General features: G+C 53.3%; 1 protein-coding gene across 1 annotated transcript; it reads right to left on the reverse strand.

Moving 5' to 3' along the window:
- Positions 1-9,579: 9,579 nt before the first annotated feature.
- Positions 9,580-19,245, reverse strand: NFATC4 (nuclear factor of activated T cells 4). The gene is made up of 10 exons (XM_059058442.2): positions 18,947-19,245; positions 16,757-17,852; positions 15,026-15,188; positions 14,229-14,428; positions 13,763-13,935; positions 13,146-13,286; positions 11,938-11,993; positions 11,530-11,656; positions 10,745-11,326; positions 9,580-10,001 (listed from the first exon to the last, which is right to left on the reverse strand). Exons 1-10 carry the CDS (start codon positions 19,044-19,046, stop codon positions 9,934-9,936), a joined length of 2,706 nt encoding a protein of 901 aa, XP_058914425.1. The 5' UTR covers positions 19,047-19,245; the 3' UTR covers positions 9,580-9,933.
- Positions 19,246-20,506: the final 1,261 nt, after the last annotated feature.

Below are 20,506 nucleotides of genomic sequence, written 5' to 3' on the forward strand. Positions count from 1 at the left end.
GAGTGTGAGTGGCAGTTTTTAAAGGCATAAACGTAAAAATGCTCTGTTTCATCAAGCAGAATTATTCACTAGTGTAGTGGGTTGAAGAGTGTCCCACCCAAATTCATGCCTACCTGGAACCTCAGAATATGATATTATTTGGAAATGACGTCTGAAATTATTTGCAGACGTCATCAATTAAGATGAGGTCATATGAGGTCATACTGGATTAGAGTGGGCTCTGAACCCAATGGCTGGTGTCCTTGTAAGACGAGGAGAGGACACACAGAGACACAGAGGAGACACGTGGAGGAGAAGACCACATGAAGACGGAGACAGAGAGAGATTGGAGTGATGCAAGTGAGGAACAAGCCAAGAATCACCGGGAGCCACTGGCAGCTGGGAGAGGCAAGGAAAGATTTTTCCCTAGAGCCTTCAGAAGAGCATGGCCCTGCTGACACCCTGATTTGGGCTTCTGGCCTCCAGAACTGCAAAAGAATAAATTTCTGTTGTTTTAAGCCACTCAGTTGGTGGTAATTTGTCAAGGCAGCCCCAAGGAACTAACTAATACAACTAGCTTCAACATTTAAACTATTTTTAGTAAAAAAAAAAAGAAAAAAATTTGTACACCACTTTATAATGCCTCAGGTCTCCCCACCGTGGCAAGTGGTCGAATGATCTATAGGATACATTTGACCTCATCACATACCGTCTTCCAGGGTTATTGCCTAAAATTCTAGAAGACAGCAGTCACAAACAGTGGTCAGCAGGAGACCTACTGGCTGAGCAGAGCCTGGGATAAGCAATAGAGAGTGATGGGGGCTCTGATGAGCTGGGATGGAATGTCTAGTCTAAATGGGCCAGTAGGTACTCAGCTCTAGCAGCTTGCTGCCAAATCTCCCCTTTTTGCCGTGTGGCATGTGGGATCTTAATTCCCTGACGAGGGATCAAACCTGCGCCTTCTGCAGTGGAAGAGCAGAGTCTTAACCACTGGACCACCAGGGAAGCCCAAATCTCCCTATTTTTCAAGAAAAAAAATAGTAAACCTGATCTTTATGTGAAATAGAATTTTTTTTATTTTGGCAACTGTGGTAGACTGCAAACCATGGCCACACATTCCTCTCATCCCTATATGCACCCCCTTTGCAATGGGACCTTGCTGTTCCACCCATCAGAGATGGAGTCTATTCCTCCACCCCACCCCACTAATTCTGGCCCAAGCTTGTATCTTGAGGTGACCAACAGGACGCAGTGAGAGTGACATTTGCAATGTGAGCCAAGACCTCAAGGGACCTTGAGACTCTGGTTTTCACCCCCTGGGAATGCTCTGCCATCACATAAAAGAGCTCAGGATCGCCTGAAGGAGGATGAAACCCCAAGTGTGGTCAGAGAGAAGCAAAATCACCCCAGCCACTCCAAGCATCCCAGCTGAGGCCTCAGACATGGGAGTGAGGTCATCTAGGACCAACCAGCTGAACTGCTGACTGATGTATCTGCCTAATGGTGCCCAGGTGAGACCAGCAGAAGAATTACCAGGGTAAACCACAGGATTGCCAGGAAAAGTAAAGCATCATTGTTTTAAGCCACTAAGTAGGGGTGGTTTGTTACACAGTAATAAACAGGCAGAATTATTAAAGCACCATGCCAACCAAACACCTCAGTCACCAGTTAGTGATCTCTTAAATGTGAACCCCTGGAAGACAGGAAACATATCTTATCAATCTTGATGTCCTCAGTGCCTAGCATTACCTGATACTATTTAATCATTGCTTTGAGAACAATAAATACAGCTATGTGGCAAACTCCTGCACAGCTGCAGTATCTGTGAGGATAGGTCTTTGCTGTACATGCCTTTTCAATCCCAGCAGAGACCAACACTTTCCCCTGCAGTTCTATATTCCTTACAAAAAGAGTGATTGTTAGATAATGACTTAGTAATGCAAATTGCATAATAGAATGGAATTTGGGATAGCTAATGAGCAGTGAAGCCAGAGCAAATTTTGGTGACAGTGTTACATTTGGGAGAACAAGAGGTCACCCTGACCGACTACAACCTTAGAGGAAAAATGAGGAGTCTTGATGGAGACAGGAGATGGAGTGTAGCCAGAGCCACCCAAAACTGGGAGACCCCAAAACCAGGTGAGACTGTGGTCAGTAGCCAATGGGGTGCTAAGTTAGGAAGTGCTAAAATTTTCAGGATGGAGAAAATAATACCAAAACAACCCAAAATGGAATTGGAACTTAATCTCCTCTGCCTTGGAAAAACATTTCATGCTCTATATCTTCACTCATGTCAAGGATAATAAAATGTTTCAGCGCCTGGTTGAATCTAAGTACTATGGCTTCTTCTGCACATGGGAGGCTGGCCAAGTACGACGACAGGCCAAGGCCTTGGCCAGCTTTCTTCCTCTGCCTGTTGCCACCATGAGGGACAAGGTACGAAGGAGACTTCTCTGAGACTGAGCAACATCCTTAAAGGGCCTAAGAATGGAGGGGAAGGGGGCACATGGGAGCTCAAAACAAGTTCTGCCCCTCGTCTGTACAGACACCCAGCCCGTATAGCATCTCTACTCCACCCTATCAGGGAGGGACTGGGGGCTTGGACATCCTGTATTTTATCTAGCAACCTTGAGAAGGAAGGTCACCTTCTGCAGTCTCCTCTGCATGCTGCCATTTGTTACATAAACCCCTGGCACATTAGAATTGGAAGCGACCTCAGACACTGTTTGGACCAGCCCAACCCCTGCATTTTACTACTTAAGAAGTGAGCGATATCCACACGGGAGCATGAATATCCCAGGGCCTTGGATTCCAAGTCTGAAGTTCAGTCTCTGGACTGTCTCTCTGCCTCATTTGAAGGCAACCCTGCATGTTTACTTTTCGTCTGGTTTCACCCATGTGATGAGGAATTGGCTGCCATACTGTGGAAAAGATTGCTTGACCTGGAGTAAGGAGATAGCCTTAGAATCCCAGCTCTGTCCCTGGGGAGCGGTGTGACTCCTGGCATTACTTAAGCCCTCTGTGCTTCAGTTTCCTCATCTATGAAAAGGGAAAGAGCAACAGGAAAAACTTCCCAGGATTGTCGAGAGAGGATTAAATGAGACGGGCTTTGCGAAGGGCTTGCTGAGGCACTTGGAGCAGAGTGAGATGTACCCAAGTGTTATCTACTTCTGTTGCTGCTGTTCTTAGCACATATTTCTGAGCCTTGGTTTGGGGTTGCAGAAAACTTGGAGTTAAAACACATAAAGCATGCCCCTAATACACATCACCAAAAAAATGGCAGCTTTTATTATTCACTGCACAAGGAGAGACAGAGTTATAAATATAAACACTGACCCTTGTCTTTAGGATCTTACAATCTAGTAGAGGAGACAGGGAAAGCTCCCTAAAAATAAATCTATGATTACTAGGGGCCACATGACTGATAATCCTGAGAAGGGGGAACCTATCTTCAAGGGGTGGTGTGTGAAATTGCAGAAGAGGATATGGGATGTGAAGTTCACAGGAGCAGGAACAGGGTCTTGCTTTTCTTAACCTTCCTCCTCCTCCCACCTGCCCACCCCACCCTCCACCTTGTTACTGCTGCCCCCTGGTGTCTGTCACCTTCCTAGCACTCCTGGGTGATAAACCCAGGCGCTGTTCACTCCTGGGGCACTCTGGAGGGAGGGGCTACCACCTACCCTAGGACACAGCCAAGCGTGATTGAAACTCAGCTAGGTCCTGCTGGGAAGGAAGGGGTCTCTTTTCTTCAGATTCTCCAGCCTGGACAAGGACACAAACAGCAACTGCCTAGATGGAGGGAAGGGAAGAAACCAGGAATTTATTGTTCGGTGGAAAGGGCATCCAAAGTGCCTGTGACACATCCAAATGGATGCAGGGCCTGAGAGCAGTAGATACAGAGGCTGTGTCTCCAAAAGTTACAAGATCACGGAGTATTAGAACGGATTTCCCCTCCCCCTACTAGAGCTTCAGCTTCACTCCCTTGCTGGCATCAGTACATAAATATGCTTGTGTTTTTCCTTATAACAAAAATAAACATCTCAACCCTTTTCAAGATCCGATGTCATGTATTTTGTAGAATGTTTGCCAAGTGTTGTTTGTTGCTTTCTTATGACTAAACTGAGGTTATGGGTTTGGGGGAAGAATATCACAGAGCTTATGTGAGATTCTTATTGCATCATATCAGGGAACACCTGATATCAAATGACTTATTGCTGGTGATGTTAACCTTGATCACTTGGTTAAGGTGGTGTTTGCCTGTTTCTCTACTGTAATTAGAAGCAAGTCACTAAGTCCAGACCACATTCAAGACAAAAGGTATTAAGCTCCATCTTCTAGAGCAAGGGGTAGCAAAGAATTTGGGACAGTTCATTAAAACCCTTACAGTAATTAGTAGGACTAATTTTGGAGCAGATACTTTGAGGCTTTGCAAATACCCTGTTCTTCCTTAAAGTTTTACCTAATCATTTTAGCATTCATCAATGGATCTTGCCTGTAGCAATTATTACTATGATGGTCTCATAGTAGACCATCTACCATAGTAGATTTTCTAGTTCCCTCATTCCTTCTACATTTATTAATAGGAATTCTTCTGTAAAGATTTGTCCCTCTCCCCAAGTTAGTTATTTATTCAATCATTTATTTGTAGCCGTGTGGACTTACAGAGATTTATTTTATTCTTTGAATTACAATCTGATATTATCATTATTTATTACATTGCTCATATTGTTTCAGCTTTGGCCATTGGAACATCTTTTGAGTTGCCTCTTGTGTCTTTTTGATATGCATCCCCCCCCTTTTTTGCACTTCTTTTCTGGTAATGCAAGTTGCTCAAGGATTACCTTGTATTTTCCCTGCCCCAGCTCTAGAATTAGCCATTTTTCCAAGGAATCCTGGTTATTTTTATTGGAGAATGGTTTTTAGAAGCCAACATCTGGATGCTAGGTGTCTTCATTGATAATGGGGTGCCACTCCTTTTAGGCTCTCTTAGCAGAGAAAGCTAACAAATATATGTATGTATATTAACCCCTATACACACCATATCTATATTTATCTCTGTATCTGTTTGTGTGTATGTACGTGTATTTTATATATACTTATATAAAACAGATATCTATGGATTATAGATCTAGCTATATAGATATTTATATAGCTCTATTATATATTCTATAATATTATGTAGATACAGACATGAATATAGATATATGTAAAATGAGCATGAGTTCATACTGATATCTCCAACCTGAATCCAGCACCACAGGGTTTCTCCTAGCCTTCCAGCCCACACCATGATAACCAATCCCTGCTTTCTCTGACAGTGAGAAACCTACCTCACTACAATTTATTTACTTACAGTTCAACACTAGTATATAGGTTAAGTAGCTTCAGAATCATTAACCTGTAACAAATTTACCAACTATAATCTGTACATATGATTCCTTTTGTCTTTAGCCTTACAGTACCCAGTCAAAACACTGTTTCCCCAAATTACTGATTTTAGCTCCTTCCCACCCACCACCACCTTTTCCATATATATTCATAATACATTTAGATTCATATATTGCACTTTGCATTCTATCCTAGGATTGAATGACTCTTTAAAAATGTGTATATAATTAATTTCCATCTGTGTAGAGTTCTATAGATTTTGACAGTGGCACAGAGTCATGTATTCACCACCGTGAGATCACACAAAACAGTTCCATCACCCTGAAAATTCCCATGTGCTATCCCTTTGCAGTCAACTACTCCTTGTTCTCTAAGCATTCCCCCTGCAACCACTGATCTGTTTTGTGTCTCTACCACCATTCCTCTTCCAGAATGTCATGTAAATAGAATCACACAAAATGTAGCCACTTGAGTCTGGCTTCTTTCACTTAACAAAGTGCATTTAATATTTATTTATATTGTTGCATGAATCAATATTTCATTAATTTTTATTGCTACGTAGTATTCCACTGCTTGGATGTACTACAGTTAATCTGTTCACCTACTGAAGAACATCTTGGTTGTTTCCAGTTTGGGTTGATTATGAATAAAACTGCTATAAACATTTGGGAACTGGTTTTTGTGTGGATATAATTTTTTATTCACCAGGGTCAATATGTAGGGGAGAGATTGCTGGTGGTATCACATGGCAAGTCTATGCTTAATGTTATAAGGAATAGCCAAACTGTTGATATGTCCTTAAGTCTCATAGTTTAGCAGTTCCTTCCCCATCTCTTTTTTTTTTCCCTTTTCTTTTCTTGGGATGTTTTGTGGAAGCAACCAGATGCTGAGGCCACTAAAACCAGCTCCCAGAAAGGCACCAAACCCCTGTGCACTTCCCACAACTGGAGTTTTCAGGAGGTACATGAGATGCCACTCTTCTGCAGCCTTCTTCCCGACACTTAGAAAGTCTGGCAGGGGGTGCACCAAGGCATCACAGAACTGCTCCAGGCAGAGCCCAAATCCACCTGGAAGGCTACCCATTGTGCCCTCTCCAGGTGTCTTAGAGGTCCAGAGACCCAGCCAGAGACGGAGACTCAAAAGTTCTGGGGCAGCTGCTCCTGCACCAGAGCTCCAGGCTGCCCCAAGACCACCTCAGATTGTCCAGACAGAGCCAAGGAGAGGGGAGAGGTGATCTGCAATGTCAGGAATGTGTGTGCCTTTCCCCTGCCTTAAGTACGCTTTTCCAGGTGACCTTCCACCCAGTGCAGCCCAGACTAGATCTATGAGAAGGGGGTAAGGAGCTGTTTTAGAGTCTGGAGTGGGAAGGAATGACCCTTAATTGACAGATGACTCTAGTTCTCAAACTTTCCTGTGCCGGAGAATCACCTAAGGCAGTGGTTCCCAACCTTTCTGGCACCAGGGACCAGTTTCATGGAAGATAATTTTTCTATGGCTGGGGGTGGAGGCAGGTGGTTCAGGCAGTGAGCAAATGATGGGGAGCGATGGAGAGCAGCAGATGAAGCTCCGCCAGCCCGTCCGCTGCTCACCTCCTGCTGTGCGGCCCGGTTCCTAATAGGACACGAACTGGTAGCGGTCCATGGCCTGGGGTTGGGGACCCCTGACCCAGGGTGCTTTTAAAATGCAGAAACCTAGCCCTGCCCCCAGAGAATACAATTGAGTAGGTCAGGGGTTGCCTAGAAATCTGTATTAAAAACAAAAACAGGGCTTCCCTGGTGGCGCAGTTGTTGGGAGTCTGCCTGCCGTTTCAGGGGACGCGGGTTCGGGCCCCGGTCCGGGAAGATCCCACATGCGGCGGAGCGGCTGGGCCCGTGAGCCATGGCCGCTGGGACTGCGCGTCCGGAGCCTGTGCTCTGCAATGGGAGAGGCCACAGGAGTGAGAGGCCCGCGTACCACAAAAAGAACAAAAACGAAAACAAAAGCAAATGATAAAATAAAGTAAAATATAAAACCTCCCTAATGACTCAAATGCAAGTAATCTTCAGACCACACTTTGAGAAACCGTGGCCAAGAAAGTCTTTTCTGGCACCAACCGAAGATCCGGCCTCCTTCTCTTCCCTCTCCCAACTCCAGCCTCAGGGAGCTGGATGTCTGTAGGAACCTGGGAAGAGACAATGACCTTGGGAATTGACCCACCCACCTCAGGATTCTCATAGGAAAAGGGATTAGGCTTGTGAAGTATGGGCCCAGAGGGCAGAACAGTGTGCTGGCCGAGCAGTCACAGGGAAGTGGATGGAAGCTCTACCCAAGGAAGAACTGTGAGGCAAATCTACTGTATCAATCCCAGCTTAAGCCCTACCATCCAGTGGGAAAGTGCCCATTCTCCCTGGATAACTAAGCTTCCTAGCATGGCTACAAGGTCCCTCCGAACCCAGCCCCTGCTTCCCTCTCTGGTCCCCACTCACAGCGCCCCCCACTTCCAGAACTTCACCAGTCCCACGAGCGTGCCAAACCCTCGATCTACTGGCCCTCCCTGTTTGCCTCTCTTCTCCGAGACATGGCCCATCTGGTGGCTCTGCCTGGCCTGCCCTTCCCCTACTCTCAGCCCAGTCAGTTCCCAGTCATGCTTCAGATCCCATTCTAGAAGTCACCCCCTGAAGTTTCCTCTGACCTCCACAGCTGGATGGGGTGCCCCTGTGCTCTGTTCCTTCTGTACCCCATATTAAAATTGCTTACTCCTCCCGCCCAAGACCTGACAAACTATCTGTATAAGAAACATTTACTGAGTTGAATTGTTGAGTTATAATGTGTGTTTACTTACTGTCACCCCATGAGACTATGAGGTCCTCCAGGATGCACTGGCTGGCACTTAGTAGCTGCTCAATAAATGCCTGGCAATGATTGAGTGGCAGTGGTATGGCTGAGAGTGAAACGGTCTGCCCTGGGAGGCAGCGAATCCCCATCACTATAGCTTTTCATTCACAGAGGCTGACTTGCTGCCTGTCAGAGATCTTGGAGGGGGAGCTGAAGGGTGCTGGCCAGAACACATGTGCCCTGGGTCCCTCCTGCTGTGGGTGATGACTCTAGTCCTGCTGGAGGGTACCTTTGAGAAGCAGCCACGGCCCAGTGAGCCAATCACCTGGTATCAGTCTGGTTCACAGCAGTTTGTGTTCAGGAAGATAAAGGAAATTCATTGCAAAGCAGCAGTGACAAGACCAGGAGTCATCTCGGTTCTCCTGTCCTCCATTCCAGAGCCAGCTTCTGTCACACCCACAGCTGAACACATGGGCACTTGCCAGGCCTGTCTAGACGCACTGGACATACCAGCCTTGAGGTGAGGCAAGTCTCCAGAGTACTAACACCCGGAATATCTTTGGGGTATGGCCCCCTGCAGCTGGGCCAGTGGTACTCAGTGCCTGCTGTATGCCAGGCTCTCCCCAACCTACTGGGGACTTGGCCCCCTAGGCTGTCAAGACATGGGGCAAACCAGGTTTCCAGGCCGGGCCTGTCAGTGGTGATATGTGGGTATACCTGTGGGAAAGGCCGGAGCTCAGGCAATGTCAGGGCATCTGGGGATCTGCTTGGCTTCCTGCAGTCTACCTCTGAAACATAGATCTTTCCAGAATGTCTTCACAAACTCCAAAGTTTGGAGAATCCAGATTGTGGATGGACCCATGCCAGCCCTCCCTCATCTCCTACCCTGCTCCAGGGAGATAAGCTTCAGGGGCCTGACCTCCATGGGTTGGGATATCTGAGGGTGGGCTGGGGGCAGGAGCCCAGGAGTGCAGCGTTCAACCTACTATTGATTAGCTGTGTGACATAGGGCAAGCCCCCTTCCCTCTCTGAGCCATAGAGTCCTCCTTTGTAAATGAGGGAGAGGGACTAGACTGGTGTTCCCTGACCTTGGCTATGAATCAGAATCATCTCGGTGATAGCAAGAGAAAGTAACTTGAAAATACACAGATTTTGCCAAAGCTCCTAAAGGAATCTGAATCCCCAGGGAGGAGAGGTCTACAAACCCTGGCTTGCGACCTCACCCCGGTTAGGGAGCCTCTGGGACCCTTCAAACCCTCCCCACCCCCTTGCACTGATACTCTTTGGGATGCAACCTTCCCAGCCACGTCCCATCCCTTTCCAGGTTCTAAGCCTCCTCTGGCCAGGGCTAGAGTAAGCTGCCCCATCTCTCTCTCCAAAGAGTTTTGGAGCCTGAAACACTAGTCAGCGAGCAGTTTATTACCCATCAACCTGTCCCCCGCCTCCCAGCACGTGGTCTGTACACAATCTAGACATGGCCTTCACTCCCGGCAGTCCTCCAGTCCTCTTCCCCAGTCCCCACCCAGGGTCCACCCCCTTCCCAGTCCTCCACATTCTCCCGCCCCCAGCCCTCCAAGGCAGCACCAGGCCCCAGGGGCCACACCTCAGCTAGGGGAGGGAAGGGAGGGCAGGGGAGAGCAGGCAAGAAACTGGGGAAAGAGGAACCAGATTGGCCCCCAAGCCTCTGGAACCACCATCCCAGGAGGAAGGGAAAGTGGGCAGGGCAGGGGGGAGTGGGGGCCAGGCGATGGTTCAGGCAGGAGGCTCTTCTCCAGGAGGTGCAGGGAAGCCACTCAGGTCTCGGCCAATGATCTCACTCACTGTAAAGGAGGGGCCGTTGAGAGACTGGGCAAGAGGCAGGTCGCCTCCTTTTCCAGAGACCCCCAATCCATTCCAGGCAGGCCTCCATCTAGAATGCCTCCAGGCTCCTCCTGCACTGGCTTCTCTACCACTGGGCCTCAGTTTCCCCACTGTGTCCTGACCCCTGCTCTCAATCACATCTTGCTGAACTCCATCCACGTGGGTTCTCAGGTCCCCGTACAGCCCCCTCCTGCTGGCTTGGCCTGCAGCGTCAGGGCAATCGCTGTCAGCAGGGCCGGAGGTGGGTGTAGCCAGTGGGAGGAAAGAGAGGGGAAATAGGAAGGCTCCTCATCACCAATCCAGACCACTCTCACCAGGTTTAGGGGGAAGCTGAGGCGAGGGAAAACGTGCTTGGCTGGGCCACCTGCAAGCCACTGCCCCTCTCTGAAATTCACTGCCTGAATCTGCAAATTGAGGGAGCTAGATTGAATGATCTTGCAAGTACTTCTAGTCCTGAGATTTTGTGATCTGGGGCCAAGGGCCGAGGCAGCAGAAAGGTTAGGAAGGTACTCTGTGCCCCCTTCAGAATTCAGCTGGATTCAACTGGCCACACGCACCAAGCACTGGCCTCCTTAGGCCCTCCAGCTGGCCCTGAGGGACCACGGAGGCCCAGCCTCTGGGAAGCCAAGCTCTAGCCCTCAGCAAACATGCAGAGCAATCTCTTGCACACACTCACACTCGCAGCCCCTGGTCCCACACCCACCTTCCTCCAGCGTGATACCCTGGATAGGGACACTGTCTCGGAAGCTGCCGCCGTAGCCACCCCTGGACTTCTCCTGCTCCGGAGCCCCCTCCCCAGGGCCATAGCTTGGCCCTACCTCATTGTATCCCTCAGCAGGTGGGGGGTGAACACTGCTCTGGGGAGTGAAGGGGCCTTCAAGTGGTGGGGATGAAGGCAGTGGAGGCCGGAAGGGGGCTGGAGGAGGGAACGGCAGCCCCAGGGGAAAGGGGGAGCCCCGTCCTCCATAGGGGTCACTAGGGAAGGGCCGGGGAAGGAATGAGACTGGAGGTGGGCGGGCACAACCTGTGGTACCCCCAGTCTCAGGGAACATCCGCGGGCCAGGTGTGTAGGATGGTGGGGGCCCCGTCTGGGGGTACAGAGGGGGCGTGCCATAGCTGAAACCTTCTGACAGGTAAGGAGTTTCATAAGCAGGGTCTTCATGGGGATAGGAGGGGTAGGGGGGCCTGGGTGGTGAGAAGTCCATGTCAGAGCCAAAGTGGGGGCCCGATGCTGAAGGGAAGCCCCGGAGAGATGCGTCCGGTAGAGGTTCCTCCTTGAAGATCACTGGGCGGATGGAAAGGAGGACACGCTGGTGAGAGGGCTGGCAGTCTCCCCGCCGCACACTCTCCAACCCTATGTCTCTTCTATTCCTAGGTCTCATCCCTCCCTTGACCCCCCCCCCCCACCATGGGGCACTGCATATCCCTGTGGACCTGCAGCGGTCCCCACATCCGCATCCCCCCACCATGGGCTGTTCCAGAGCGCACCAGGCAGGAACTTGAAACTCTGGGTAGGACTGCGCTTCCTCCGCCCGTTGGAGACGTAAAAGTAGACCTGGACTGGCCGGGACACCCGCTTGTTGCTGTACTCAGGGATGGTCAAGGTCAGCGTCACCTGGGGAAGAGCAGAGGATGAGGCAGGGGGCCCTCAGGGATCTAGGCTCAGCCCAGCCCTTCTGAGTACCCTAACTCCACCTCCTGGCTTTTTCCATTTACAAAGGAGCAAAGTTCATTCCCTAGAGGTGTCCCTGCTTCCAGAGTGGCCAGGTTGCCTCCTCTAGAAAAGAACAGGTAGCTACTGGAGTCCACTCCCAAGCACAAGGGAGCCGGCTGAGAATCTCCTGACTTCTCCCACCCCACTTCCACCCACAGGGGGGACCCTAGTAACATGGGTACCTCATTGCTCTGCAACCGGTTCACTGTGGCCTCCTCCTCCCATTGCAGCTTTCCATCTGTGCAGGAAGAACAGGGAGCTCCAGCCCAGCCGCACGGCACCTACCCCTTGCCCCGTGCCCAGGCCTCTGCCATTTCCCCTCCTGCTGGAGCCAAGGCCAGACTCAGAAGGTCCTGACAAGGCCTAGCTCACAGACGAGCCCGCTGCATGTTTTCTCAACCAAATAGGACACGCAGGGTTTAAAACGGTCTCCAAGGGCTTCCCTGGTGGCGCAGTGGTTGAGAATCCACCTGCCGATGCAGGAGACACGGGTTCGTGCCCTGGTCCGGGAAGATCCCACATGCCGCGGAGCAACTAAGCCCGTGAGCCATGGCCACTGAGCATGCGCGTCCGGAGCCTGTGCTCCGCAACGGGAGAGGCCACAACAGTGAGAGGCCCGCATACCGCAAAAAAAATAAATAAATAAAATAAAATAAAACGGTCTCCAAGATCTAGAGCCACAAGCTGAGGCCAAGAGAAATGGCACGGCCAGTCCAGGGACAAGAAACAACTCTTGAACCCTCTCGAGCAACTCTAAACATCCCCTCCTATGACAGAGCTGGAAAGAAGTTCAGGGGCAGGAAAGGGTCTCAGCTTGAAGGGAGGCTATGTGACCCCAAGTCTCATGACCCAGAACCTCTGACTCTGCTCTGATATGGTCCTAGGGCGCTAAACTTGAGGATAGGGCTGGGGCTTTGGGTGGGCAGGGTTGGGGAGAGCAGAGGCCTCAGGTTGGTGAGTATACCTGGGCCCCTCAGTCTTCCCTTCTCCACCCTGGCAGCTCTATTCCGGGGCACCTCACAGCCTCCTGTAATAATAGCTGTGCTGCCAGTCCCATAACTCAGGAGGGGCTCCGGGTCCACCTGTGAGGGTATAAGTCACCTCTTCCCTTCTCATCTTCCCCAGCCACATGGGGGTAAATTAGCTCAAAGCTGACTCCTTAATAAAAGAATGTGTATTTCTTACATTTATTTGCCATCCTGAGCGTTTCAGATGCCTAGAGCACTCGTGGGAAGGAGACAGTATAACAGGACGAGCAGTCTATCTGCCCCATTTTACAGAAAAGGAAATCGAGGCTCAACTTGCTAGTTTAGAGACAGTGCCAGAGATCATTCACCCTCCCGTTCCAAGCTCTTCCTGCCTGCCTGCCCCGCTCCCCATAGATACTCACCAGGGCCCCTCTCGATGAACACCACCTTGGAGTCTGGCAGGAAGTTGGAGCCAGTCAGCACTAGTTCCTCCCCTCCCGTCACGGAGCAGGCACTGGGGCTGTAGGCCTCCACCTGGGGCAGCTCCTGAGCTGAGCGCTGGGCTGCAGAGCAGTGCGGGAAAGGCCTGGCTGGCTGGTATGGAGAGGACAGCCTCCTGTGCCCCAACCCTCCCTAGAATAACTGTCACAGGGCCCTGGAGGAGCCCTCCTCAGAAGCAGACACACAAGAAAAACAATGGTCTCCCTGGGGTCACACAGACCATGTAAGGAACCACTCCTGGGCAGAAAGAGAGAGATGAACAGGGTAGGCCTAAGCTATGCAAACAAATACATGGGGGATACCCAGGGGCAGATGGAGGACAGGGTTGCTCTGGTCCAACCCAGAGGCACAATCTGCAGCAGGGGCAAAGTAGAACACTTCCCCCAGCCCATCCATGATAGAAATAAGGGCTGGGTCCTTTACAGGTGTCCCCAGGACCAGCAGGGCACCGCACATTCTGCAGAGGAGATGGGCAGACAGACACACAGACAAGAAGTTAGCCAGAGACAGAGAGATGCTACAGGGCTTCTTTGCTCACAGCACTCGATGGGCACCGATGCTGTCTGCACCGAGATGACCTTCCCGCTGCCTTGGGGCACGTGTACCCTGAATACCAGCCGCACGCGTGTGTTCTTGCGCCCGATGTCCGTCTCACCCTTCCGCAGCTCAATGTCTGAATTCCGAAGCTTCAGGATTCCGGCACAGTCAATGCTGAAGCCAAGAATGGAAGGCAAGCCCTCCCAGCTGATGCCAGAATCACCCTCCATCCAAAGCCCTAAATGACCTTCTCTGGGAGACTATGGGGGGCTATTTGAACCCAGAGGTGGCCTCTCCAGAGTGCTCCCCAGCCCCAAAGTCCTCTTCTGGATAGTGAGAACGCCTGACACCTCCTAGGGATGATGTCTAACTCTTCTGGGGAGAGGAAGAGTGGACCTAGCTTAGACCCCATGGAAAAGGCTAGTCCTCAGGCCTGAAGAATAAAGGGAAGTGGAGTGGGGACCTACTTGGCTGCCATGTTGTTCTCAGGAAGCAGGGTCATCTCCAACACCTTGGTACCACTGACTACAGCTTCGTAGCTGGCCGTGGCCACCATCTTGCCTGTGATACGGTGCACCTGATAGAAAGCGTGAGGTCGCAGGTTCCTCTCATCTGCGGTGCCGATGAACATCTGTAGGGTCAGTGGCTTCTCACTGTAGCCTAGGAGCTAGAAGAGGGAGACACAGGCCACCCAGTTGAAATCCCCACTGTCTCATCCTTCATCCATCCCTAAGTTTTCAGTCCACCCCTGGAGAGGAGTGAAAGATAAAGGATATCCTGGAAGGGATTTCCAGAGGGGGGATTGGGCACTAGTTTCTCCACCAGTTGTGGTGAAAACGTGGCCTGGAGTTCACAGTGTTTTTCTTGGAATGAGGCCCAAACTGGGCTGGGCAAAGGGGAAAATCTTTCAAGGGAGACTGGCCCAACTCAACAGAGACAACCTAACTCCCAGTGAACTTTGGCCTCAGCCTGACCCCTCCCCCACATCTGGCAGGCCACCATTTTCCAGAGTAGACATAAGGCTGGTGTCCCATGGGATGAGTGGAGGGGGGTGGAGGGACAGAGGAGTAGAAAGTACATCCGGGTCCTTGAAGTGCACCGTTCCTCCCCTAACACCAGTCCCTCCCCCAGGCTGCCTGCAGGGTCATTGCTGAGAGGGAGTGTGGGAAAGGGCAGTGCCATGGGTCTGCACAGCTGGAGCCCATCTGCAGGGATCTGGGACTGGAGGGGAGAGAGGCTACCAGGCCTGGTTTCTGCCCCTTACCTTGACAATGGGGTGACCACCAGGGGCAGCTTTGACAGCTCCCCGGCTTCCCTCTGTCTCATAGTGGGCCCGGTGGTGGGCTCGGGGCTGCACCTCGATCCTCAGCTCCAGCTGTTCATACTGGCTGGGCAGAGGCCAGTCCAGTGGGGGGAGGGCAGAGGTCCTGGACAGAGACAGAGAGAAGAGCACTGATCACCCGCAGCCTCACGCCCCAGTCAGGGCAGCCCTGGGTCCCAGCTCCCCAGGATGTGAGGGAGGAAGTGGCGGTGGGTATGGGAGAAAGAAAATTATAGCCGAAGTAAAACAGTCCACAAGTCCAGAAGCAGGGGAGATGGGGGACAGACCCCTCAGAGCCCCTTGAGATGAGGGTATGTAAATGGGCACCAGGACTGAGACTGCCTTCTTCCCAGCTCTGAACACAGGGTCTGGATACAGAGGAACCCCAAGCCCAGTTTAACCCCCAGGCCTGGATACGAAGAGTCAAGTAAAGAAGCACAACTTCAGGGACTTCCCTGGTGGTCCAGTGGTTAGGACTCTGCCCTTCCACTGCAGGGGTCATGGATTTGATCCCTGGTCGGGGAACTAAGATCCCACATTTTAAAAAAAAAGAAGAAGCACAATTTCAGACCAGAAAAGGTCTCAGAAATTAACCCCTTTGTTAATTTGTTAAGCCCAAATAAAGAAACTGAGGGTAGAACACAGAGGGCTAAGCAAGCCAGCAACTGACAGAGCCGGGACTGAGCACATCCGTTCCCAGACCAGCGCCCTTTCCACTAGCTGGGGCTGGACAGGTGGGTTCCAGAGAGCTGGGGGTTATGGATCTGCAACTTTCCTGTAGTGAGCACCCAGATACCCTAGGCCAGGGAGTCTCAACAGGTAATTGCCCCCAGGTGATACTTGGCAATGTCTGGAAACAACTAAGCGAGACTTTTCTGGATGGAGCCACCTTGATCTGACATCCAAGGTTTAGGATTATTGAAATGGACAAGGTTCTTTGAGGGTGAAAGGTGTAGAAGAACAGCAAGAACTGCTTGGTTTAATGTGAATTCTTTGACTTGCAAATACAAGCTACTTTATTCAAATCTAGCAGGTATACTTTTTTTTTTTTTTTTTTTCCTTTGCGGTACGCGGGCCTCTCACTGTTGTGGCCTCTCCCGTTCCGGAGCACAGGCTCCTGACGCGCAGGCTCAGCGGCCATGGCTCAGCGGCCATGGCCCACGGACCCAGCCGCTCCGCGGCATGTGGGATCTTCCTGGACCGGGGCCTGAACCCACGTCCCCTGAAACGGCAGGCGGACTCCCAACAACTGCGCCACCAGGGAAGCGCTAGCAGGTATACTTTTAAGTCACAAGTCAGGCCCTAGAAATTGAATTAGAGAAGGGAGACTTCCTGCTGCCCATTGTAGGGCTGAAATCCAGCCCATGTTCCAGCACAGAGCTGGGGGTGGAGGACACCCTAGAGGAACTCCTCCTTTACCCACATGGTCTTTCTGGGGCTGGAGGGGCTTTTTCTAATTGATCCACAGGGAGTGACTGTCCTTTTGCAAATCATCTGTCCAAAGGGGGTGCGTTTTTAAAATTTTCCCTAAAACTGAGTAGTTTGCGGTAGGAGATTCTCTTTTGAAATGCCAAGGACACAGAACTAGGACCTTTCTTCAAACCCATCCCTTGACCCTCCTGCTCCCTGGGTGAGATGACTGGAGACAGCAGTGGTGTCAGACACAACCCTCACCTGAAGATGGGGCTGTGTCCCCCAGTCCGGGCCTTGGACCAAGCCAGTGGGGAAGGCACTGCCAGGTAGTCCATGCCAGCAACCTCCTTCCGAGGACCACTGGGAGGAGCCCCGGCCTCCTCTACTCCCGAAGGCAGCTTCCCATTGCATGGGGCAGGCTCCTCAGACCGAGGCAGGGCCACCGCCTGCTCGCTGGAAGTCCTCCGGGTCTTCTGGGGGATGCTCTCGGCTGGTGGGGCCCCCACGTAGTCAAAGGGGCCAGGGGAGCCCGGGTCCCGGACCAGAGGCAATGGGGGTGCTGGAGGTGGCTCAGGACCCTCCTCCCCTAGGCTGCCTCGGCGGGACAGAGCTGGGGAGGCTGAAGATGGGGTTCCCGAGCTGGAATAGCGCCGCTTGCCACATGGAGAGGCAGGTCGTGGGGAAGCTGGGGTGGGCCCAGGAGCGCTGAGGAGTAGCCAGCTATCCTCTGGACCCCGGCCTCCAGGGCTCGGACCATACAGGCTCCAGGGGTCATCAGGGGTCCACGGCCTAGGGGAAGCCCGAGGTGAGGGCAGTGGGGAGCCCAGGCCAAAGCGGGAGGCTGCCTCATTTAGCTCAGACTCCACCTCGTCACAGGCTGCATACAAGGCTGCCTCATCGGAGGCATCTGAGAAGAAGCTCCAGGAAGACAGGCTGCTGCTGCCAGGGCTCGGGCTGAAGAAGGGGCCCCCACCCTGGCCCCCTGCCTCTCGGTAGCCTCCAAAGCCTTCTGGTGGGGGGTAATCCCTGGGGGAGCCTTCCCCCCAGGCATCTGGGTTGTCCTCCAGCACAGCTGGCGGGTCAGGAGTGGGAGAGATAGAGGTGATGCGGATGCTGGGACACTCAAGAACACGGCCTCCCCCAGCCCCACCGGAGCCCCCTCCCGGCCCCCCCAGCCTCACTGACCGGGCTGGCTGGCTCTCCCAAGTGCCAGGTGAGGGGGCTGGGCGGGGTGGTGGGGAGTGCATGCCAGGCCGAGGGGGTGGGGGCCGGGGGATGCCAATAGGGGCAGCGCCATAGGGAGGGGGCTCCCCCAGGCCCAGACGGCAGCATGGTGGGGTGTCCTCTGAGTCCAGTTCTGTCAAAATGGGAAGGGAAGGAGACAGAGAGAGGGATGTCACAGGAGATGGGGAGAGAGAGAAACAGGTGAGATGTCTAGGTTCCTTGAACAGGCAGCCTCCCAAGTCTGGTATGCTGCCCCCTCCTCAGCAGAGAGGTCTCTGAGATGCCCTTCAGAGCCACAAAGACAAAAGCAAAGTTGGCCTTGGGAAGGTGGACGAGATGGAGCCAGACATGTCAGGTCTTCTCCTACGCAGAGAACCTCACACTCTGAGCTCCTGGCCCTGGGACCTGGGGTACCAGACGGGGCGGGTCTCAAGGTAAAGGAGGCGGGTCGAGAGGGGCTGGAGCTGGGCCTGGAGGCGTGTTTAAGGAAGCATTGGGCTGAGCTGGGGGCGACTCACACATGAACCCAATTAGCAGCGGTTCCCAAACCCCCAAACGGCGCTGGCAGGAGCCCCAGTTGCCATCGCAACGGTGGCCAGGGGAAGGGGGGCTCCAGGGCTGTGATGACAAGGGAAGGTGGCTCCTCCCTCACTCCCCCCAATCTGGGGGCGGGGGTGCAGCGGAGGGGTGCCGCGCGCCGGCCGGGCGAGGGAGGGGGTGGCGCGGGCTGCGCGGATTCCGTGCGAGCGGCGGCCGCCGCCCCCGGCTCAATCCCCGCCATCTGCCTCTCATTGCGGCCAGACGGGGGAGGGGGAGGGGCGCCCCGGCTGGGCCTGAGAGCGCCCCCAGCCCCCGGCGTCCCATCTGCGGGCCCGGGGCTCGGTCCCCAAGGGGCAAGCTCCGGAGCCCAATCTCCCCTTTCCCTGGCAGCGCTCGGGGCTCTCGGGACCGCTGTTCCCGCCCGCCCCGCATCCCAGTGACAGCCCAGCCGAGAGGCGGCGCGCAGCCAACGGCACCCCCCACCCCCACCCCAGTCACGACCTAAAAAGGAGAAAGTGGTGCCGGGTCCCCAGCCTCACCTCCGCAGACCCCCGAGCCCCGCACCTCCCCTCAACCTCTAGGCCCCTCATCTCTCACCCCAGGCTCTCTGCCCGAAAGTCCCCAGACTCAGGATCCCTGAGCCCTTCCCTCACGGATCCCAAGACCCCTTCCCAGCCCCGCACTGACCTTCCCCCGACCCCCCCGCGCCCAGCGGGGGGGCCTCCTTTTCCTCCCCGAACACCAGCTTAAATTCCAGCTCCTCATCCTCGCAGCTTGCTGCCCCCATGGATCCGGCCAGAGCCCCCAGGTCTCGGCCTGGGTGGGAGGGGGGAATCTCAGGAGGCTGCAGTATCTTGACCCGTGGCTCCCGCCCTCCCTTCTCTGAGACGCCCCCTCCTCCGCCGCTGCCGCCTCCCTCCGGACGCCCCCTCGTTATTATAGAAACTTTTCCAAACTTTTTTCCCCAAACTTCTTCAAAGTGCCCCCCCAGCCTGTCTCTGATTGGCTGCCCGGGATGCTCCAGCCCCTCCTCCAGGGATGAGATGGGAAAACCACGCGCCCCTTGTCCCCCCCCCCCGCCGTCCCTCCCTCCCTCCCTCCCTCCCTCCCTCCCTCCCTCTCTCCCTCCCTCCCTCCCTCTTTCTCTCTCTCTCTCTCTCTCCTCTCTCCAGTCCCTCCCCCTCAAAAAAAAAGAACAAAACTGAATTGGAAAACGGTCTCTCAAGCGTGGTAGGACCATAATGATGCCTATTGGCCCGCAATTGTGACAATCATTTCCCCGCAGGGAACACTACCACCACAATCCCCAACTTAGTCTAAGTTCAGGGGCTCCGGGTCCGAGCACCTTAAAGGGGCCACATCCTGGGCCCATAGTGTAGAGGGCCCATGGAAGACACTTTCTGAAGAATTGTGCAGCCAGCAACTAGCAAGGAAAGACCACCTCTCCTCCCCATTTCCTCCAAGCCTAAGGCCAGCCAGGATCTGGGGTGCAGAGTGGCTCCAGGCTGCTCTGAAGAGGAGAAGGCCATTCCTTTGAAGACCCTAGCCTAAGGCCGCTCTGCCTAGGCTTTCTGGAAGCCTTTGACCTGCCGAATCAGGCTCTCCACCGGTCATCTCTCCCCCTCCCCCCAAAATGAAGAACATTTAGCGGTCTTGGGTCACTGTTCAAAGGTCCACATCTCCTAATGGGCGAGGATCCAGGCCGGACTTTACCGCTGCCCTAGTCTCAGCCGCCCAGAGGGGCCATTAATTAGCCCCTTAGGGAAGTCGGCTCCCTCCTCCCTAGAACCGTAGTCTGGAATGAATCTCGGATCCGATGGCAACCCGCTCCAGCTCTCCTGATAATCCTGACCAGGTTTACCAGAGCTCCGCAGCCCAGCGACCTTGTGGGCCCCAGGGTTGGACACCTGTCACCTGGGCGGGAGGAGGAAGAAAGACTTGGACTGGAATTTCTAGGAAGGGCAGGCATGGTGGGGCCCTGTCGTGTGAGAGGGATTTAAATCGAGATTAGTTACTTGGACGTCGGACTGGAGTGGGGGGTGGGAGGTAGGAGGTGGGAGGCGGGTACCATTCCCCCTAGCAGACCGTAGGCTACAAACCTGTCTAACTAGCCGCAGCTATCTTTAATCTAAACCCCTCCGGCTCAGGGCTGCGCCCCCAGCGGCGCCCCAGCCCCGCATCTAAAGGGTTAAGCGACGGCCCTCGGGTCAGACGTTTACAAACACTCCGCAGCCGGGGTGGGACCGC

This window comes from Kogia breviceps, chromosome 3, assembly GCF_026419965.1.
Source record: "Kogia breviceps isolate mKogBre1 chromosome 3, mKogBre1 haplotype 1, whole genome shotgun sequence".
Lineage (NCBI taxonomy): Eukaryota > Metazoa > Chordata > Mammalia > Artiodactyla > Physeteridae > Kogia > Kogia breviceps.